This window comes from Adiantum capillus-veneris, chromosome 12, assembly GCF_014529385.1.
Source record: "Adiantum capillus-veneris isolate H3 chromosome 12, ASM1452938v2, whole genome shotgun sequence".
NCBI classification, from domain to species: Eukaryota; Viridiplantae; Streptophyta; class Polypodiopsida; order Polypodiales; family Pteridaceae; genus Adiantum; species Adiantum capillus-veneris.
The window spans coordinates 131,720,194-131,742,168 of NC_140942.1; the positions used below are offsets into that span (position 1 = coordinate 131,720,194).

General features: G+C 43.8%; 1 protein-coding gene across 2 annotated transcripts; it reads left to right on the forward strand.

Annotated features, from left to right (window-relative positions):
* Positions 1–3,454: 3,454 nt before the first annotated feature.
* LOC147446519 (uncharacterized) lies at positions 3,455–6,394 on the forward strand. Of its 2 annotated transcripts, none has more exons than XM_086525741.1 (2): positions 3,455–5,606; positions 5,687–6,394. In XM_086525741.1, the coding sequence occupies exon 2, from the start codon at positions 5,787–5,789 to the stop codon at positions 6,369–6,371; it is 585 nt and encodes a 194-aa protein (XP_086381867.1). In that variant the 5' UTR covers positions 3,455–5,606; positions 5,687–5,786; the 3' UTR covers positions 6,372–6,394. The 2 variants fall into 2 exon arrangements, with proteins under 2 accessions (XP_086381867.1, XP_086381868.1); XM_086525742.1 differs by having other exon boundaries at positions 3,455–4,245; positions 4,828–6,394.
* The last annotated feature ends 15,581 nt before the right edge of the window (positions 6,395–21,975 follow it).

The window sequence follows — 21,975 nt, forward strand, 5'->3', positions numbered from 1 at the left end:
CACAATCAACAATCTTCTGTCATTGGGCTTGCAAAAGGCCCAACGATAGAAAAATGGCATATGTGCCGCGCTTGATTGTCAAGACGGTGAGGGATGGCCATGAAGCCTTTCAATGATGGAAATAGGTTGCTTTCCTTGCCCTTTTAGATTTTCATGGCCTTCCATTGTCTTCTCATTGGTCAAGTGCTACGTAATCGCCAATTTTTTGCCGGCCAATTTTTTGCAATTGGGCTGGCCAAAGACCTAATGGCAAAAAATCGACATCCATGCAGTACCTGAGCATCAAGATGGTTGATGGCTATTAAACTTTATAGAGGTGAAAAATAGGATTCTTTCCCTACCCATACGAAGTTTTATGGACATCCTTTGTTGTCTCATGAGTCAAGTTCTAACAATCAATATTTTTTTGCAATTGGGCCCGCCAAGAGCCCAATGGCAAAAAAATGGCATTTGTGCTGCACCCAATCATTGAGACGGTCAGTGATGGCCATGAAACTTTTTAGGGATAGGGAGTAAGATGCTTTCCCCACCCTTGAAAAGTTTTACGGCCATCCATTGGCATCTCATTGGGCAGGTGATGCACAATCACCAATTTTTTCCATTGGCCTCGCTAAGGACTCAACGACAAGAAAATTGGCGTACGTATCGTCCTTGACCATCAAGATGATTAGCAATGGGCGTGAAACTGTGCAAGGGTAGAACGTAGGGTCTTTCTCTACCCTTGCAAAGTCTCAGCCATCTGTTGCCATCTCAATGGCTAGGTGATGCACAACCGATAATTTTTTATTGTTGGGCTCGCCAAGGGCCCAATGGTAAAACAATTAGCGTTCTTGCCATGCTTGACCGTTTAGACAATCATCGATGTCCATGAAACTTTCTAGGGGTGGGGAGTAGGGTCCTTTTCCTACCCCTGCAAAGTTTCATGGCCCTTCATTTTTGCGATCTCATTGGTGCTGGACAATCAATAATTTTTTTCAATTGGGCTCGCAAAGGGCCTAATTGCAAGAAATTGATGTTTGTGACGCACTTGGCCATCTGCAAACACAAAAGTCTATCTCTGTGCAGGGAAAGAGGAACTGCTAGATGGCATCCTTAGTGCTCTCTTCACCACTCTATGAGGACGTCGCGCTGTTGAAAATTCTCTTGTCTCACCTCCTTTTCCTTTGTAATCCCTTGCCCCACTACACTCACTGACTCATCACTCACCCCAAGTGTCCAACGAGAGACGATATCTATTGTCTATCCTCAGGGTGAAAAAAGTTCATCGATCTCCCAATGGGAGTAAAGGGCGACTAGGATCTATCAATGGCACATCGGGAAATTTGAATGCATGCACATGTTGTGGACGAGACAATAAAGGTGGAAGTTGTGGCCGCAACCCAAAGTGTAGAAGCCTCCATCGTCAAACAAGAGATAAATGTAGCACTCTGAGTGGTCTCCGAGTGTGTCTTGTATGCCCATTGAAAGCTCTCAGTTGCCCAGACCCACATCAGGAATGTAAGGGTAGTGTGGTATCGAGGACTAGACTCCGTTTATGTTGGGGGAGAAGCTAAGGTGGGCATGCCGGCATGCAAAGTGCTATGCTTAGAAGTAGGAAACGTGGCACTCAATGGTGGATCCCCCCAAGGCCGCTCAAGTGTCTTTGGGCACCTGCTCCAGCTCTCCAACCCCCTACTGCAGTGCGGTCAGTTCTCGTGTGAGCTTCTCTACACGACTGCAAAGCCCTACATCAAACACAACAACATACAAAATTTAGTGAATTAAATTTCAAAAAAAGTAATTTGTAATTACTAATTATTAAAAACATAGGTTGTGCTAGCAGAGGTAGGCACTAATGGCATCAAAGTTCTAGTCGATGGAGGTGGCTCCACTGCTGGTATAGGGAAAGTGGCATAATTGTGAAAAACCAAAGAAACCACAATAATATGCATAATGAATGGCAATCATAAACAAAGAGAAGAAAAATGTGGGAAGGGTATGCATACCGTGTCACAAGTAGCAGCTACAATATGATCCTCTCCGTGTGGGCTAGCAAGCGGTGTAGTATGTAGCGGCACCTAGAAAAGTAAAACATAAAGAAAAGTGTTTCCTTCCACTCTATCAACTCAAGAGCCAATATTTTTAAGTAAATATGCTTGAATGTAGCTGAGAAGGGCCTCCTAGCTGTGAAAACCGCTCAACGAGGTGGGCGAGTGTGTCACCCACCCCCACACTCACCCACCCCGCCACGGATCAGATCTCCCATACAAGCTGTGTGACAAGCTCTTGGACTACACTCCAAGGGACTATCAACTCTACCCGACGTTGGAAAGGTGGATGACCTGTGAACTTGATCGTCCTTGAGAGCCTCTATTCCTACCCAGCTTGACAAAACCATGACCCCCTCCTGGACATCTATTGCAGTAGTCCACGTTGGTGCATCTAAAGTTGGGAAATGCTATGAGGAGTGCAATGCAAAGCTATTTGTGCTCACAAGGGCATGCTAGAGTGTTCAAGAGGATATGAAGGTCAAGGGAGAGCAAAGGGAAACAAACATGTATGCTTTATATGGTTTTTTGGGCATGCTAGAGTGTTCAAGAGGATATGAAGGTCAAGGGAGAGCAAAGGGAAACAAACATGTATGCTTTATATGGTTTTTTGGGCAAAGGTGCTCTAATATGGTGCTTATTAGGTGGAAGGTCTAAGTGTCTAAAGTGAAAAAATGGGAGTGCCAAAGCTGCCTTGGATGTGTTCTCAAGCCGGTCCAGAGGGTGGTACAGTCGAAGATGGTCAGCCTATGGAAGTGCAAGAAGCCCAGCCATGGCAGTTTGCAATCAAATGACGGGGGCATTGAATAGGTGCTTGATGCAATTAGGAGAAAGGTGCACAGGGATGGAGCACTTGCTAGTAGAAGTTGCGAGGGTTTTTTGCTATTACAGGTGACAAGAGTAAGTGTAGATATCACAAGCTTGGAAATGGGACAAGGGGTGCTTGATAGAGGTGCTATGAAGTTTGTGATATAGGATGTTGGGTAGGATGTCTGCACGACACTCTACTGCCCGGACATGTATGCCAAATGCGACATTGTACAGGTCATTTGGTGTTCTCAAGACTTGGAAGGCGGACGGTGCTATGATGCGTATGCCGGATTGGACATCAAGGTCAGCGAAGTCGAAATCTTTATGTATTCGAGTGCGGCTTCATGGTCGTTTCCTATTCGGGTGTCACTTCGAGCTCGAAACGATGATCGACCACGGCAAACACTATTTATAAGAACAATATTTTTGGTGCTCTGGTTGGCATTAACACAGTGAAGCTCGGATATCGAAGTATGCGGAGCTCGCGATAGGCGTGCCGAGCATTCTCACGTAGGAAAGGAGGCCATGCTGGCTATTTTTAGAGAAGGCTTAACTGGGAGTTGAAAAAAAGAAAAAACCAGGTGGGGCTGGCTAGGGATCAACGAGGAGGTGCGCCATCTGTTGGGCTACATGGGGAGAACTGAAGGAGCCAAGCCAGGCCGTGACCAAGGGGAAAGCAGGGCCGCTACTGACGAAAGGAAAAAGAAAACGGCTGGAGGGGAGGCTCAGGAGGCCGGGGGCCAGCTCGTGGAGCAAGCGCAGATTACAAGGAGGGCGCCATCTGTGCCATGCTGAGCAATCGGGAGAGAAAGTGTAGGAGAAGGGAGCTTCCATGGGCTGCTGGCAGGGCAGCGCCACAAAGGACTTGAGGGGAGCCGGCTTGTGCAGGAGCAAGGGAACAAGGCCGCCTGGACAGAGGGGAGGAGCAAGAGCTCACGGGGTGTGCAAGGGGCCGGAGCACAGTATGCATGAAAAGGGAGTTTTTGCGCTATCAACGGGAGACGACTGAGCCTCATGAGAAGGAGCGTGGACTGCAGGGCAGCACAACACAAAAGATTGGAGCAGTAGAGGGGTGGAAGCAAGGCCACAAAGGTGTGCAGAATAGAAGCGAGGGCTGCAGGCCTAGGGAATGGAGGGAGACTTTTGAAGAAGCCGGTGAAAGAGAGGGCTGAGGGCCACCATTTGGGGGTGGGCGGTCATCACCACAAGACAAGGCCGCCAGGAGTTGAAGGATTGCCGGTCGAGTACAAATGGCAGTTGTGAAGAGTGTTGCACACAATAGAGGAGTTGGCGGCCACGGATCGACTGCATATGGGAAGCCGTTTGCTGCAAAATTATGGCCGACGCCATCATTGTACCCAAATTCTTGTTGTTTTGCTATGCATTAGTGACTTTATGGTCTGTTTGGGTTAGTGTTTGTGTTGGATTTGCCATCATTCTTCTCGTCTATCTCATCTTGTGCATCCCACTCGTGGTAGGAGTGGCTCCGGGATTGCGTGTGTGTGTGCAGAGAGAGAGAGGGAGAGAGTGATTGTAGTTGCAAATTGGGTGTGGTTTTGTGTGCGATCCAGGTGTGCGAGGCCTCTCGGCGTGAGTGTGTTTATAGATATGGGTGCATTGGTGTGTGCGTCAGTTAATGCAATTGCATGTAGTCGAAGTTGCTCATAAGCGAGGCTGTTCAGTGCAAATTGCAGAGAGTGTGTGTGCGTGTATGTTTCTGAGTGGCTTTGGATGTTGGATATCTGTTGGGCTATAGAGAGGCATCTAGTTTGTGTACTGTGTGTGTTCCCATTTCCCCCATCCCATCAATGGTGCCCCCACTGAGGATCGAACTCAAGACCTTCAGTTTACAACCCATTGATGGGATACTGATTGCTCCTTGGTAAAGTCTAGGACGGTGTCGTGGTTTGAAGAGCAAAGTCTAGCAAGAATGGCATGGTTGGGTTTTTCGACTTTGACAGGTGTTAAAGATGCAGAAGTGTGGCTGCAGGACTATGGTCTATTTCTGTTCGAGAGTGGCTTGTCAAGAGAAGAGGGAGTGGCCCAAGATTTCCCGCTCCTTGTTCGTGGAAAAGCAAAGGTATGGTACGATGGCTTGTAGGCTGAAGAAAAACAGGATTGGAGCACATTGGAAGCGGCATTCCGAAGCCGATATGTGGCCAACATGCGGTGGAGTGAAGTGAAGTAGATGATGGACAACCTAAAGCAAAGCCTTGACGATGATTTTCGAGCATTCGTGTAGGAGTTTGAGGCCATATGGAGCAAGTTGGTTAAGGTAACTGTGTAGAGAATGCAGATTTTTTGAAGATGATCAAGTTTGTGGACTGCTTGCATGTAAAAGTGCGAGATAAAGTCGAGATCGATTGACCATGCACGTACGAGGAGCAGTAGCCCATGCGTAGAACAAGACAAAGAAGATTTAAAGAAGCAACAGGCAAAGAAGGTTCTGGCGAGTCCATTGGTGCCAAGGCCAATTGCTAGGGAAGAGCTTCAGGCAATCGGATCCTTTGTTGATGCACATGTGGTAGCAGCGGATAGGTGTGATGGCAGAGTAGAGACGATACCATGTGGGCCTATGTGTGCCTAGAGAGGAGTCTACCGAGTACCATCTAATGTGCTTGACCAAGTGCCTTCCGAAAAGCAACCAGTGGAGAAGATAGTTGAAGTGCCAAAGCCAGTGAATTTTGTGGAGAAAGCCAAGGTGTGTTTGAGCTATAGCAGTGCCTTGGATACGGACAACACATGGGGAACAGAGTCTGCTTTCTCAAGGTATGAGACATATGATGTTATGCATGTTGATAAGGTGGTCAAAGTGGAACAAATTGTAAGTGAAGAGACATTTTGTGCAGACCAAGGGGTTGGGAAACCCTCTCTCTTACCTTGTGATGGTCAGGCCATGTGACTGAAGAAAAATGTCTTGATGAAGATGATTAGGGGTTCGATGAGCCGATGGTCGATGTTGATGACGAGCCGCAGGTTTGGGTTGCTAAAGCTATGGCGAGGATACAGGACATGCGAGGTTGTGTGCCTGCTCCAGTATTGCTTGAAGAGCCTACAGATGAGTTTTTGCCAGTGTTTGCTTTGGATGATCAGTTGCCACAGGTTGGTGCCATGCTGTTGACGGATGTGCTGATGAAGGTTGCTATGCGAGCGCCTCTATGCCGATTGCTACAGGTTGCCTTGCTTAAAGACTATGATGTTGTGGAGAGATTTCTAACCGACGGCTGGAAAAGGATGATGCAAAGGCTTTACAAGGTGTACAGGCTTGTTTTATGTGTGAAGAAGGCTCATGCATGCAGTTTTTCAAAGGGTTATGCTGTCAAGAGCTACATACATGGATGGCTTACAGGTTTTCTGGTACAAAGCAGGGATGGTTTGTATGTGTTTTATAGATGGATGACGATGGCCAAAGCCGCATTTTTGATCCAGGTGGAGTTTACAGTATGCTTGGGAAAGCCTTTAGCTTTCCATTTGACCCATGCGGGTGCTACAGCTAGTGAATCTCTCCCTATTTATCTATTGCTATTTATCTAGCTTTTGTACATAGTATCTATCAGTTTCTTCTTATGCAATGATATCTTATCTAAATAATGCTATGGTTGAGCATAAATGCTCAAGGAGGGGTTGGGCAATGATGGTACAACCAAAGATGGTCGGCCTGTGGAAGTGCAAGAAGCCCAGGCATGGCAGTTTGCAGGCAAATGATGGGGGCATTGAACAGGTGCTTGACGCAGTTAGGAGACAGGTGCACAGGGATGAAGCACTTGTTAGCAGGAGCCGCGAGGGTTTTTTGCTATTACAGGTGACAGGAGTAAGTGTAGATATCACAATCTTGGAAATGGGACAAGGGGTGCTTGATAGAGGTGCTATGAATTTTGTGATATAGGATTTTGGGCGGGATGTCTGCACGACACTCTACTACCCGGACATGTATACCAAATGCGACATTGTACATGTCATTTGGTGTTCTCAAGACTTGGAAGGCGGATGGTGCTATAATGCGTATGTCGGATCGGACATCAAGGTCAACGAAGTCGAAATCCTTATGTATTCGAGTGCGGCTTCATGGTCGTTTCCTATCCGGGTGTCACTTCGAGCTCGAAACGATGATCGACCGCGGCTAACACTCTTTAGGACAATATTTTTGGTGATCAGGTTGGCATTAACACAGTGAAGCTCGGATATCGAAGTATGCGGAGCTCGCGATAGTCGTGCCGAGCATTCTCACGTGGAACAGGAGGCCATGCTGGCTATTTTTAGAGAAGGCTTAACTGGGAGTTGAAAAAAAGAAAAAACCAGGTTGGGCTGGCCAGGGATCAACGAGAAGGTGCGCCATTTGTTGGGCTGCATGGGGAGAACTGAAGGAGCCAAGCCAGGCCATGACCAAGGGGAAAGCAGGGCCGCCACTGACAAAAGAAAAAAAAAACGAGGGCGAGCATCTGGAGGGGAGGCCCAGGAGGGGGGCCAGCTCGTGGAGCAGGCGCAGCTTACAAGGAGGGCGCCATCTGTGGCATGCTGGGCGGTTGGGAGAGAAAGTGTAGGAGAAGGGAGCCGCCATGGGCTGCTGCAGGGCAGCGCCACAAAGGACTTGAGGGGAGCCGGCTTGTGCAAGAGCAAGGGAACATGGCCGCTTAGACAGAGGGGAGAAGCAAGAGCTCACGGAGTGTGCAAGGGGCCGGAGCACAATATGCATGAAAAGGGAGTTTTTGCGCTATCAACAGGAGACGACTGAGCCTCAGAAGGAGCGTGGACTGCAGGGCAGCACAACAGAAAAAATTGGAGCCAGTAGAGGGGTGGAGCATGAAAGAGAGGGTTGAGGGCCACCATTTGAGGGTGGGCGGGCATCACCCCAAGGCAAGGCCGCCAGGAGTTGAAGGATTGCTGGTCGAGTACAAATGGCAGTTGTGAAGAGTGTTGCACACAATAGAGGAGTCGGCGGCCACGGATCGACTGCATATGGGAAGCCGTTTGCTGTAAAATTATGGCCGACGCCATCATTGTACACGAATTCTTGTTTTTTTTCTATGCATGAGTGACTTTATGGTCTGGTTGGGTTAGTGTTTGTGTTGGATTTGCCATCATTCTTCTTGTCTATCACGTCTTGTGCATCTCGCCCGTGGTAGCAGTGGCTCCGAGATTGCGTGTGTGTGTGTGTGCAGAGAGAGAGGGAGAGAGTGATTGTAGTTGCAACTTGGATGTGGTTTTGTGTGCGATCAAGGCGTGCAAGGCCTCTCGGTGTGAGTGTGTTTACAGATATGGGTGCATTGGTGTGTGCATCAGTTAATGCGATTGCGTGTAGCCGAAGTTTCTCGTAAGCGAGGCTGTTCAGTGCAAATTGCAGAAAGTGTGCGTGCGTGTATGTTTTTGAGTGGCGTTCAGTGCAAATTGCAGAAAGTGTACGTGCATGTATGTTTTTGAGTGGCTTGGGGTGTTGGATATCTTCTGGGCTATAGAGAGGCATCTATTTTGTGTATTGTGTGTGTTCCCATTTTCCCCATCCCAAAGGCTCCTCAATCGGAGTTGCAGAGTGCAAGTTATGGCAGTTTGAAGTCTAGAGTGGTTTAGAGAATCCCACCCGATTGGGCAGTTGCAGATAAATGGTCATGGTGAATATCAGTTCACGGGCCTAGACAGCTCAACTTACCGTGTATGTTGGTCTTTTTGGATCGGTAATCAGAGTTGATGTTTCCTTCAGGCCAATTATGTGTCAATTTGATCGCCTCGATGGACGTGACATCAGGAGCTTTCTTGGCCTTGCCAAGGTTTTGAGTGAAAGTATACAGTGTAAGAAGTTAGTTGGAATTGACGGCATGTCGATCAAAGCCGTGAACGTGAAGTTATGTCCAGTTGAATTGGCAGGCAACCACGGCGGTGAGGGATCACATGACTTTTTTCCAACTTTGGACACGTCGTATAAAGTTGCAAGGAGATCAGAGAGCGGCAAGGATCGAGGGTTTTGATGTTTGGGATATGGAGTTTCACCATGTGGCTCTATTGCCTAAACATTGGATCACTGAGCAATAAGTAGCAAGCGATCAAATGAGGGACAATTTTTTTTAACACTAATAAGCATGGAGGTTTTTTTTTTGAAGTATTAGGAAGGGACCCGCTAGAGCTACCATGTGGCACTTTCATAATCCCACATGGGGTGTGAAGACCTCGGAACTCACATAAAATTTTGGTGGAAGAGGATCTCTTCATAAGCAAGCAAGAGAGAGAGAGAGGGAAGCTCCAATGGCCTCTCCTCTCACCCCCTCGCACGGACACTGTGGCTCTGTGCGAGTGGTGTCTTGGTGGCGTCATCAAGTGCTACGATGGTGGCAAAGTTGATCTCAAGTGGCCATTGATGGTGACTGATACTTGAATTTAGCACCCATATGGGCAACGTTCACACGGGGGGGGCCTTGAGGCCCTCCCTTGTTTAATTGAGAGTATGATGCTTGTATCCATGGGGCCAGTGGCATCGGGCACCATTTCTTCGAATAGAGGGGTCCTTCCCACATGCTGGTGAGCTCAAAAAGTTTTCAAAAGGGGTGGTCTCTATGATGTCATGCCGAAAAGAGTGGACAAGAGTCCAGTAAAAAAGAAGATGCCAAAAATAGAAGAACTCGCCCAATAAAGGGCCCTCTTTTTTCCATTTTGTGGAGTTCTTTTTTTTTGCTTGGGCTTCAGGAGCCAAGGAAGAAGGGTTGCCAAGACAATTATGGAGAGTGTAGAGGATACTGTTGTACTACATATTTTGTAGAATCAAGCTTGTACTCCCCCCCTTTTTGCTATCAATTCCTCTTTTCTTCTCTACTATAATGTCTTTTGGTGTCGGTGCCAGAGAGTGTGTGTTGCCCCCGAGCCGTTCTTTTGTGTGGTCCAAAGAGACAGCAAGAGAGAAGTGTTGTACGATGGTGGTGTGTGCAATTGAAGCAATGTGGGTGTAGTGTTGATTTGGATTCTCTGGGGTGTGTGTCGGCTTGTTGGTAAGGGGCGTAAACGGTAAGTTGTGTAAAGCGTGCCATTCTGAAGGTGTTTTTGAGAGAAGTGGGGTGCCATGAATACCTTGGGCTATAGAGAGGCAACTCAATTGTGTTTTTGGGTGTGCTACCATTCCCCCTCTCCATATTTTGGTGCCTTCTGATTGAAAGTAAAGAGAAGGCCCTTTGGTGATGTTGGATATGTGGATTTTGAAAGTAGGTGCTACTGAAGGGATGTGGTCACAATTTCCAGTTTTCATAGGGGTTGAATATGTGGAAACATGGCTACAAGACTATGTATTGTTTTTACTAGAGAGCAGATGGTCAAGAGAAGAAGGTAGGTTCAAGTTTTTTTGCTCATGGTTCGTGGTAAGGCGTGTGCGTGTTGTTGGGTGTGTTTCCCCTTTCTCCCCTTCCATCTTCTGGTGACCCCACTGAGGAGCATCCGCTTGCTCCTATTTGAAGGTGAAGTTGCGGATTCGATGATATTGGATGGGCAATTTGTGAAGAGAAATTGCTATAAAGGAAGATGTGGTTGGATTTTTTGATTTTCATTGGGATGGAAGACGTGAAAATGTCGCTACAAGACTACCGATTGTTTCTTCTAGAGAGCAGTATGTCAAGAGAAGAAGGTGTGGTTCCACTTTTTCCGCTCTTGGTTCGTGATAAAGTAAAGAAGTGGTACAATGAATTAGATAATGAAGAAAAGATGGATTGACATGGGTGGCCTTAGAAGCGGCCTTTCGGAGAAAATATGTGGTGAATATGCAGCTAGATGAAGTAAAGCAAAGCTTGGATGTCAATTTTTGAGAATTTGAATTGGAGTTTGAGACTCTTTGGGGATAGCTTATCAAGGTAGCTACTGCACAAAATGGTGATTTTTTGAAGCTGACTAAGTTTATGGATTGCCTACATGAGGAAGTTTGAGGTAAAGTGGAAGTGGATATGCATGTGTAGTGTAATGAAATTGGCCTATTTAACTTGAGAGTAGCGGAAATTAATGAGAGTACTTTTGAGAGATGACTTTGTGAGCATAGCAGGTGAACATAGTTGAAGAGAGCAACATAATCATAGCAATTAGTTAACTTGGCATGAATAATACTTTTGCAAGCGAGAGAATTTAGAGAACATGACAACAGTTGAGGACCGGATTTATGTGGAGCCGGTCCCCCCTCCAATAGGCATTTGTATAATGATTTCTCCCATTCAGAGAGACTTGTTACAATACAATCTTTGTGTTCCTTGTGACCTAGGTGATGCAATGAAGATGGAAAGCTTCATGCATCACAAACATAACATAAACTTGAAGAAAGCTTTAACTATCTCAAGCCTCAGTCCCAAGACCTCAAACACCTTTGAAGGTGGAGAGAGCTAGCAGGGAATGAGGGTAGGGAAGAGGAAGAAGAAACATTTCGTAGGAGAAAGAATTAGTTCCTCACTTATCATAACTCTTGTTGCTAGCATACATAATAGCATAGTAATGAAGAAGAAGGAGATGGCAAGCTTAAGCATTGAAGCATGGCTCTTGGTTGGATTTGTACTCCATAGCCAAGAGCGTTGGTGTAGGATCTCAACCTCTACTTGCTTGGAGAAGGAGAGGGAGCTCTTGCACTTTGCATAGCACACAATGAGAGTGTTTTTGAGTGTGCGTGGGTGAGTATACCCCCTAAGCAACCCCCTAGCTTGATTGGGTCGACCCCCCCTTGTAGCTCATGCTTGATGCTCATTGGACCCCTCCAGGCCTAGCCAATCACAAGCAGGAGGCATTACAAGCAGCAAGGGTATCCTTGAGACAAGTTTCCCCCTTTCCCCTTTGAGAGAGAGGACTTGATAAATGAAAAATCAATTAATTAAATCTCCTAAATTATTATTGGACCCCTTGGGTGGCCAACCGATAGGCTTCAGGCACACCATGAGGGCAACATGAGGAGGAACTTGACAAGTGTCCCTTTCGCTTTATTTGTACCATGCATGCCTTGTGTGAGTGTTCTCTCTTATCCCCCCTAATGTAGGGCTGGCCCCCTCCTTGTAGGGATTGAATCTTTGACTTTTTGACACCTCAAGCCCCTCATGCATAGGCCCAGTTCCCACCACAAGCTTGGCTCTTAATCACTTTAAGCTTGGGCTGGGTTCTCACCTCAAGTGCAACCCTAGCATCTCAAGCATGTCAAGCACTTCAAGCATCTCAATAATTAATCACCTCAATCATCTCAAGCACCTGAATCATCAAGCACCTCAAGCACCTTAATCATCAAGCATGATGCGCAGGACAAGCACCTCGAGCTGGGCTGGGTTCCCGCGCCTCAAGGTCAGCCCTAGATTACCTAAGGTCAAAGGACTTTTACACACATTATTGGAGGTCTTCAATAAAGCTAACCCTAAGGTCTTATGCTCCATTGGCTAGCCTTACTCTTTGATAGACCATCTCTCATTTGGGCCCCTTTACCATTTGCCCCATGTTGAGATAGATCTATAAGCACATGTCTATATCTTAACCCTTGTTCCCGTTTATTCTCCCACATTAAGTGATCAATTTAATATGAGAGAATAATTTGGGTTGGTTAGATATTAGATATTAGATTTTATGACATTACCTCTCTCTTGAAATCATAGTCGTCCTCGACTATGAGGTAGAAGAGATAATTAAAGCCTTAGTCATTAGTCAATTTTACTTAGCGGGTAGAGTATCCCTTTTTACCCTACGACATCTTTCCAAGATGGATGACTAATCCATTTGGTGCTTGGGAGACATAGCTGCCGCAAGCATGTCTGCTCTTTAGTCCATTTCATTCTCCCAAAGTAGAGTGACAAATTGTACTTGGTGTTTGAGAGACGTCGTCATCAAAAACATGATTCTAAGCATGCATACTAGTTAAATTTGTGCACAATTAAAAAGAGGACTAGTCTTATAAGACAAAAACATGAGTCATTTAAAAGAAATTTGTACATTTGATTACTCTAATGTAGCATTGTAAGCATTGACAAGGTTCATACTATCCTTAAGCTGCATTCCTTGCATCCATCTAGCATCTTCAAAAGGATAATTTTTGAACTTAATAAGATACCGTCGGATAATCTTGCCATGTCGTAGTACCTTGTCTTCATGCCGAAGGACAGCTTCAGGTTGTAGCACCTCTTCTTGGTCTTCAACTTCGGAAGGGTCTTCAATAATTGGTTCAGTTGATGGCTCTCCTTTGTAGGGCTTAAGTAGGCTTACATGAAAGTCATTGTGTATGAGCCAATGGTTGGGCAACTTGAGTTGATAATCCGTCTCTTTAATGGGCTTTAAGATTTGGAAACGACCATAGTATCTTTTTGCTAGTTTAGCATAATACTTTTGATGGCCCGTAGGATTTTTGCCCGCCGTTTGCCTTAATCGAGCCTTAGGAAACTTGAGTAAGACCCAATCATTTTCTTTGAAGATTAAGGCTCTTCTATGCTTATCAGTAGCAGCTTTTTGCCTTTGTTGAGAGATGGATATAGCCTCCCTAATCTTTTGAAAAGATTCTTGTAGGTCACGGCTATACTCATCGGCGGCACAGATCTTCCCATGTACTTTGAGTAGCAAGGGAATTTTAGGTCTTCCCTCAATGATCTCAAAAGGTGCTTTGCCCGTAGAAGTATGTACCGTATTATTGTAGGCATACTCTACAAGAGGTAAGTACTTTTCCCATTGTGAGCGTTGATCTACATAAGTATTGAGTAGATCGAGTATCGTAAGATTGGCTATCTCACTTTGGCCATCCGTTTGTGGGTGATAGGCCGAAGAGAAATTCAATCTTGTTCCTAGATTTTCAAAGAGACCTTTCCAGAAATTACTGTTCATTCTAGAATCTTTATCTGACACGATGGATGTGGGTAATCCATGGTGCTTGAAAATCTGAGATAAGAAGAGAGTTGCCATTTGATGTGCCTTAATAGTCTTTTTGACAGGAATAAAATGTGTTTGCTTGCTAAACCTGTCGACTATTGTCCATATTATTGTATTCCCATGGATCGACTTGGATAATCCAAAGATGAAATCCATGGATATACTCTCCCATGGTGAATTTGGGATAGGCAATGGTTGGAGTAATCCAGGTTGATTCCCTCTATCATACTTGGTCTTTTGGCATACTACACATTTTGAAACATACTCTTGTATATCCACTTTCATGGTAGGCCAATAGAAGTACGTCTCTACTCCTCGGAGAGTAGGTTGAATACCTCTATGCCCCGCATATGGAGGAGCATGGGATTCATACCTAAGTTTATCATGAAGGGAATGGGTAACACATAGCCTATTACCGTGGAGAAGATAACCATCCTACAAGGTGAATGGTTCCTCTTTCTTCCCCAAAGCAAGGGCTGACATTATGTCTCTAAAGTCAGGGTTAGTAGCATACTCCTCTATCATAGAGGATAGATCATTGTGAGTAGCTATAGACACCGCATTAACTTTGGGTCGTCGTGAAAGTGCATCGGCCACTTGATTGTGCTTACCAGCTATATGAGCAATATGGAAATTAAATTGCGAAAGAAAATTTGCCCACCTCATTTGTTTGTCGGAAAGCTTGGTTTGCGTCATGAAATACTTGAGACTTTGGTGGTCGGTTCGTAGGATAAATGGAGTCCCCAATAGGTAGTGCTTCCATGTGTTTAGGGCATATAGAACAACTAAAAGCTCTTTCTCATAAATGCCCAAGACTCGTTCATCAATATTGAGCCTTCGGCTCTCACATGCTATGGCATGCCCTTCCTGAAGCAAAACTGCTCCAAGGCAATCACCACAAGCATCACATTGGACCTCAAATGGCTTTGAGAGATCCGAAAGCACAAGGACTGGTTGGGAAGTAAGCTTCTCTTTGAGCTTTTCAAAAGCATTTTGCTCCTTAGCAGTCCATACAAACTTAATGTTCTTCTTAGTTAAGTCGTGTAGTGGTCCTGCTACTTGAGAGAATTTTTCTATGAAGCATCTATAGTATGCGCACAAGAGCCATTCATGGAAAAACTAACATAGTAGAGCTTGATTATTAAATATGAAAATGACTACAAGAGTGCCTATTATATAGGCATAGGCTAGATCTTGTTTCTTACATCATAGATGAGGTATAAGAGAGCTCAAGGATCAGCCCAAATGAACAAAATCAAGTGGAAAACTCATATCATCTTTTTTGTGGTTGTTTTGACCTATCTCTTGGCTTCATATGCAAGTGGAACATGTGTAGAAACACCCATGGTATATGTATCTATGTATGCACATCAGTTGGGATAGCTAGACATATATAAGTGGCTAGAAAAAGTCTCCATATGGAGGTGCAAAATACTTCACACACTCCAACATTCGTTGCACCATGGTGATGAGCATGATAGTCTAATGTTTTGAAGCCAATGGTTTGTACATACTACTATCAAGAGAAAATAACATCCCTCCCTCACCACTTATTTATACATCTAAGCTCTTGCTACATGATTTTGACAATGAAATAGATCAAACCTTTCTTTGTTACTCATTGTGTCATGTTCTATCTACTTCTATTTCAAGTTCAAAGTTTGATAGTGAAATGTCCCATGAAAACAAAGCTACCTCAATGCTGCATGCTTCTCCTTCTTCTTCCTCTTCAATGGTAAATAACTCACATTTAGAACAAGGATCACAATTAAATAATCAAGCTATGAGTTTAACTAATTACCAAATTATACATTCATTTCAAGATTTGTCACATCACAGAATAACACAAGGAGCTGCATAGGGAATACAATGATGTTTTTTTTAACAATTTACCTATTTATTTACCATCTATATGAAAGGTGCAACATGGCATATTGATTTACCGTCTATATGAAAGGTGCAACATGGCATAGATGTTGTTCTAGGTAGTAAACTTATAAGCAAGCCACCTTATTGTCTTAGCCATAAAGAAAAAATGGAGGTAGAATGCCAGCTTGCCACCTTATACCTTAGCAATGGCTTTGTTCAACCCAATTCTTGATCATGGCCTTCTCCTATTCTATTGGTGCATAAAAGATATGGTACGATGCATATGTGTGTAGATGGCCATGAGTTGAGCTTGGTCACTATTAAGAATTAGTATCTGCTATCAAGGTTGGTTGAATTTTCTAACCAATTACATGATCAAGCACACTATTTTATGAAAATAGGTCTATGTTTAGTGTATCATCAAGTACATACAAGACTTGTAGATATATTCAAAAATCTCTTTCAAACATGGTTTGACCATTATGAGTTTCTACTTGTGAATTCTGGCTTGACTAATCCCCAATCTACATTTATGATGCTTATTGATAGTGTTTTAAAACCATACTTGGGCAAGATTTTTATCATCTTCCTCAATGACATCTTTGTTTATAGTGGTATCAAAGAGGAGCATTTACAACATCTTCAAAAAGTGTTCGACTTATTGAGTCAAGGCAAGATTTATATTAGGAGAGAAAGTGTGATTGTCTTAAGATAGAAGTGCAATACCTTGGTCATATCCACATACGGTATTGCAATTGATACTTCCAAAGTGGGTGCTATTATCAACTAGCCTCATCCTACTTATTTGGAAGAACTTTCTAAGATTGGAAAGTTTTTACTATACACTTGTTAAAAAGATATGCAAAAATTATTGTTCCTAATATGGACCAATTGAAAGGCAAAATCAAGGCTTTCTTTTGGGGAGAAGATCAATGCCATAGTATGGACAAGTTTAAGGCATCTTTAGCGTCGACACTTGTATTTTTTTTAGTTGATATACTTAAAGCATTTGTCCTAGAAACGGATTCTAGTCCTAGAGCTATTGGTGAATTTTTAGCAAAGAAAAAAGACTAGTGGCTTTTGACAACGAGTCTCAATAGTGCACATTAAAGCTACTCTATGTACAAAAGAGACTAGAGTGTATGCTTTGAAAAATTGGAAACATTTTTTGTATGGAGCTACATTTGATATTGTGTTTGACGAAAACATTATTAATAACACAAATCAAACATATTTGAAGGGCCAAAAGGCCAAGTGGACCAAGATTCTTCAAGATTACGATGCTATGCTAACGTATCACAAGGATTAATGTAACTTTGTAGTAGATGCTCTCAATAAAATACCAGATATTAACTCTCTTTTATTCATAGAGATACAAAGTGAATCTATGGTATCATTAAACCACCAATGTGAGCAGAATGAGGCATACTTTAAGGTGTGGAGCCATGTTAAAAATGAGTGATCCTTCTGATGGCAATGCTGTTAGTGCTTCTAGTTCCTTTGTTGAGTGTTGAATTAAGGATCTCAAATTTTTTTCATCAAAGATGGCTACCTACTCCATAAGGGAAGAGTATGTGTACCAATGGATGTATCCATTTGGCACCAACTATTTGAATGAATGTCATATATGATAGTCCAAGCGTGGGGTATGTAGCATAAGGAAGTCTTGGAGGTCGATTTGTGACCTCACATCTCTGCAGACATCCTTTTACCTTAGTTATATGTCTTGCATGGAAACAAACGAGAATTTACCATGAGAGATTTCTCAAGACGGGACAAGACATGCTCGACATGAAAGTACAGGCAAGGCCTACAGTCGGTGAGACATAGATGTTGGCATGGCCAACTAATTGTTTTTGTTTACAAAATTGGTAGCTTGGGTATGTTTTTTGTTCCACTAATTTAAACCTTTTTATGCTTTGAGTATGGCATTTTGTTCGAAGAAGTCAACAATCGACGGGAATTATTTTTTGTATGACACCTCCATAAGCTGCACGATGGTACTTCAGTCATGTTTTGACAATGGAGCAAGGCTACAACAAAGCAAAATTGCCTAGTCATAAGGGCAAGTCAGGCATGGCCTGTGACTTGTAAGGCTCCTCAATTTTTTTTTGGGTATTGAAGCAATATGGTCATCAGGTATGCTATTTCACACTACAAGAGGCTTTTCATATTAGCGACGCTCACACAGCGACGCTCAAAAAAAAATTTCCCGGCGTCGCTATGAGCGTCGCTATAAGCGTCGCTATGAGCGTCGCAAATTTACAAAGAAATTTGCGACGCTCATAGCGACGCTTATAGCGACGCTCATAGCGACGCCGGCTGGGGTAAAAAAATAACCGAGCGCGCCCAAAAACTCAGATCTCAGATCTGAGTTTTTCGACGCCCTCAAGCAAGGAGCAGGTAACGCTCTCCCTCACTCTCTCTCTCTCTCTCTCTCTCTCTCTCTCTTTTTCTTCTCCACACACACACACACACACACACACACACACACACACACACACACACACACACACACACACACGAGGAGAGGAAGGAGAGCCAGGTATGCTCCTTCCCTCTCCTCATTCTCATGTTCCCTTCCCCTCTTTCTCTCTCCCTCTCTCTCTCTCTCTCACACACACATACACACACACACATAGTGTTTTTGAGAGAGAGAGAGAGAGAGAGAGAGAGAGAGAGAGAGAGAGAGAGAGTACAAACAAAAACAAAAACGCACACACACATACATAAACAAAGAATGCACACACACATTGAGAGAGAAAAAGAGAGAGAGAGCATGCATAAACAAAAAACACACGCATTGAGAGAGGAAAAGAGAGAGAGAACATGCATAAACAAAAAATGCACACATTGAGAGAGGAAAAGAGAGAGAAAACATGCATACGATCCAAAAAAACGCACACACATTGAGAGAGAAAGAGAGAGAAACTAATTTAACGTCGTAGGAAACTAATTAAAATTAAAAGACCTAAAGATCTAGCCGACGAGGAGTTGAACTCAAGACCTATTATTCAAGAGGGAAATGGCATAATCAATCTATCATACTTGGCATGGGTGATAGAAAGGTTATACCATTTATCTCTTTTTATTGGCACACACATCCACACACGCGCACACACACAAGAAGAAGAGAGTTATAACGTCGTAGGAAACTATCTTAAAAGACGTTAAAGATTAGGTTATATGTAGACTTACATTAAATTAGATTTAGGTTTATTTTTAACTAGATTTACGTTTATTTAAGCTAGATTTAGATTTACGTTATATTAGATTAGATTTAGGTCTCCATAGACTGCGATGCCTGCATGAAGCGGGTGAAGAAAGCCCTCAATGGAATATAGGGTATTGCTGCCTTCACTCATGGTGGGCTCCGTCGATCCAAAAGTACTGGTGAAATGTCTTCAGAAGATAGGGAAGAAGGTGGATCTTCAGGGCGGCAAGAGTCACTACATCCCCGACACAATGACCATCTAGACAACCTCTAGTCATTAGACTTACGTTAAATTAGATTTAGCTTTATTTTTAGTTAGATTTACGTTTATTTAGATTTACGCTTATTTACGTTAGATCGAGTCCACGCAAGAATTACTTACAGTTTAGGGTTTAGAGTTAGACGAACAGTGAAAAGATCTACTGTGAAAAGATGTTAAGATGAAGTGAAGTGCTACAGGTAGAGAAGAGGCAAAGGGGTTTTGTCCACTACATGTAGTATCATGTAGACGTGGGTGTGTAGATTTCTTGTACCCACAAATATAGGTATTGACCAATAAAGACGAGATTATAACCCGGTGGTTCTGATCTCCGTGCACCTCTAGACCGAGGTGTGCGGGGATTGGACATGACTAGAGAATGTGAGGTAAAGAGAGAGAGAGAGAGAGAGAGAGAGAGAGAGAGAGAGAGAGAGAGAGAGAGAGAGAGAGAGAGAGAGAGAGAGAGAGAGAGAGAGAGAGAGAGAGAGAAATAAGACGAAGAATGCCAATAGAATATTAAATTTGTTGTCCAGGTTATAAGTTTTTTATCCTCATTATGAGTAGCGACGAGGATGTGGGACCGTCCAACCGAAACACCTATCTCTCAACGAGGGTCTTATGTCCTTGTAATCAATGCAAGCATGCTGTGCAACGGACAAGACGTGTTTCTTTGCAGCACGTTCGCGAATTTGGCGAGTTCGATCCATCTATTATAGATCGAGTTGTTGCCAATTATAACTCGTCGGACTCTGACGCTGGCCAACAAGTAGCAATCTTGCAACCCAATAGACGTGTTCGCAGGCGCTTTGGTCAAGCAGCATATGTGAGGCCACAAGATGTAGCCTCTGACAGCTTGGGGGATGATCATGCAGAGCACATTCCCAACGAGGCAATGTTTGAGCCCGAGATTGATGAAATGATCGAGACGATCATGGATTCAGAAAGGCTTATCTATGATGATATGAAAAGTGAAGCCGATACGCCATTGTATAATGGAGCACGTATGTCTAGATTGAAAGCACTCCTGGTTCTTCTCAACATGCAGGCAAAGTTTGGATGGAGTGACACTAGCGTCACAGCGCTTTTCAGGTGATCTATTACAATTAGTTTACTTTAATAGAACTCTAAATGTATAATGATCTGATAGATTTTTACACGACTGTATCATATTTTTATATTGTGTAGATTGCTGAAAGAGCACATACTACCAGCTGACAATGTGATGCCAGATTCCCGAGATGAAGCAAGAAAGATTTTGCGAAACTTGGGGATGGATTACAATTCTATCCACGCTTGTCCTAATGACTGCATTCTTTTCAGAGGGGAATACATAGACATGGAGAAGTGTCCGAAATGTGATTCCAAAAGATATCGAGTAGATCTCCACGGGACAAAAATTCCACAAAAGGTTTTGCGACATTTCCCTCTGCTTCCTCGCATCAAGCATTTCTTCGAATGTAAGTCCATGGCCGCCCTAGCATCATGGCATGAGGAGAATAAATCTTCGGATGGTGTGCTACGAATTCCTGCAGATTGCGTAGCGTGGAAACATATAGATGGAACATGGTCGGATTTTGCCAGGGAAGCTCGAAATTTGCGCTTAGGCCTGGCTATGGATGGCGTAAATCCATTTGGTCAAAGATCAACATCTTACAGTGTATGGCCCGTTGTCATCGTCAACTACAACATTCCCCCGTGGTTGACTACGAAGAAGGGGCACCTATGGCTAAGCTTGATTGTGCCAGGGCGATATAAAGTGGGGAATATGGATGTGTATCTTCGTCCACTATTGGAAGAGCTACAACAATTGTGGATTGGCATAGAGGTGGTGGATATGAGCCGACACACAGGACGATGGAATGCTTTGATCAGAGGCATTCTAATGTGGACCATGCATGACTATCCCGGGCTAACAGAATGCTCAGGTGATCTATTGACACTCCTCACTCAGACACTGTAAATCTTGTTTTTTCCCATAGTTGATCTATTATCATGTGTATACATGCAGGGCTTCAAACAAGCGGATAAGTCATACACAGCAGCATGGTGTAAAGGTCGACATTTTAGGGTGGAACGAATCGACAAAAAGCGTTTTACTCAAGATTGTGGAATCATGGCAAAATTTGAACAGTCTAGTCGACGACGTTCCTCTGATGCAGATCCTGTGGTGGCGGAACTCACTTACTTCGGCACGCTGCAAGAGATTTTGAGGATCGATTACAGAGGATTTTTTGTCGACTTGTTTGACGTGCAATGGTTCAAGATAATCATGGAGGGTCGCAACGCTACTGTGCGTAGAGGAGAGTCTGGTTTTCTTGAGGTGGATTCTACTAAGAAATGGACTGACCTAAGAGACACTTTCGTACTACCCGAGCATTGTGAACAAGTAAGTATGTAAATAGTTAACATCCCCCTTTTACAAGTTATGTGCTTGAAAGCTCTCATGTAAGTTATGTGGCTCTGGCAGGTAATATTTCATCCTACAAAGTCTACATCAAACTAGTGGTACGTCATAGAGGTAGCCCCTCGTAGTGCAAGGACGTATGAAGGCTACCATGTGCCAATCACAACGACATCAATGGAGGAGATCAGAGAAGATGCTCAATCAGAAGCCGCTGCGGTGGTGCCAGACGAGCATCAAGATGCTACTACTCTATATGGGGTGCATGCAGAGGAGCTACAAAATGAAACAGAGGATATGTGTTTAAACGGAGAGCTCTATATAGATATAGGAAGTTATGCTGAGTTATGCGAGGATGAGAGAGAGATCTCTTAAAGCCACAAATATTGTATTTGAACAATTTTGCTCCGTGTTGTAAAAGCTCTGGCTCTCTAAGTACCTTCCATGGTGTATAACGCTCTTTTCTACTCGCGCTCACATCTTTTGATTGAAAATTCTGAGTTTTCAACTTGCCTCTTCTATCACTCAATTCATTGCGTCATTGTATTTATATGCGTCA

Coding starts and splice junctions, on each gene's coding strand:
- LOC147446519 (XM_086525741.1), top strand. CDS start 5,787: ATGGTCGATGTTGATGACGAGCCGCAGGTTTGGGTTGCTAAAGCTATG.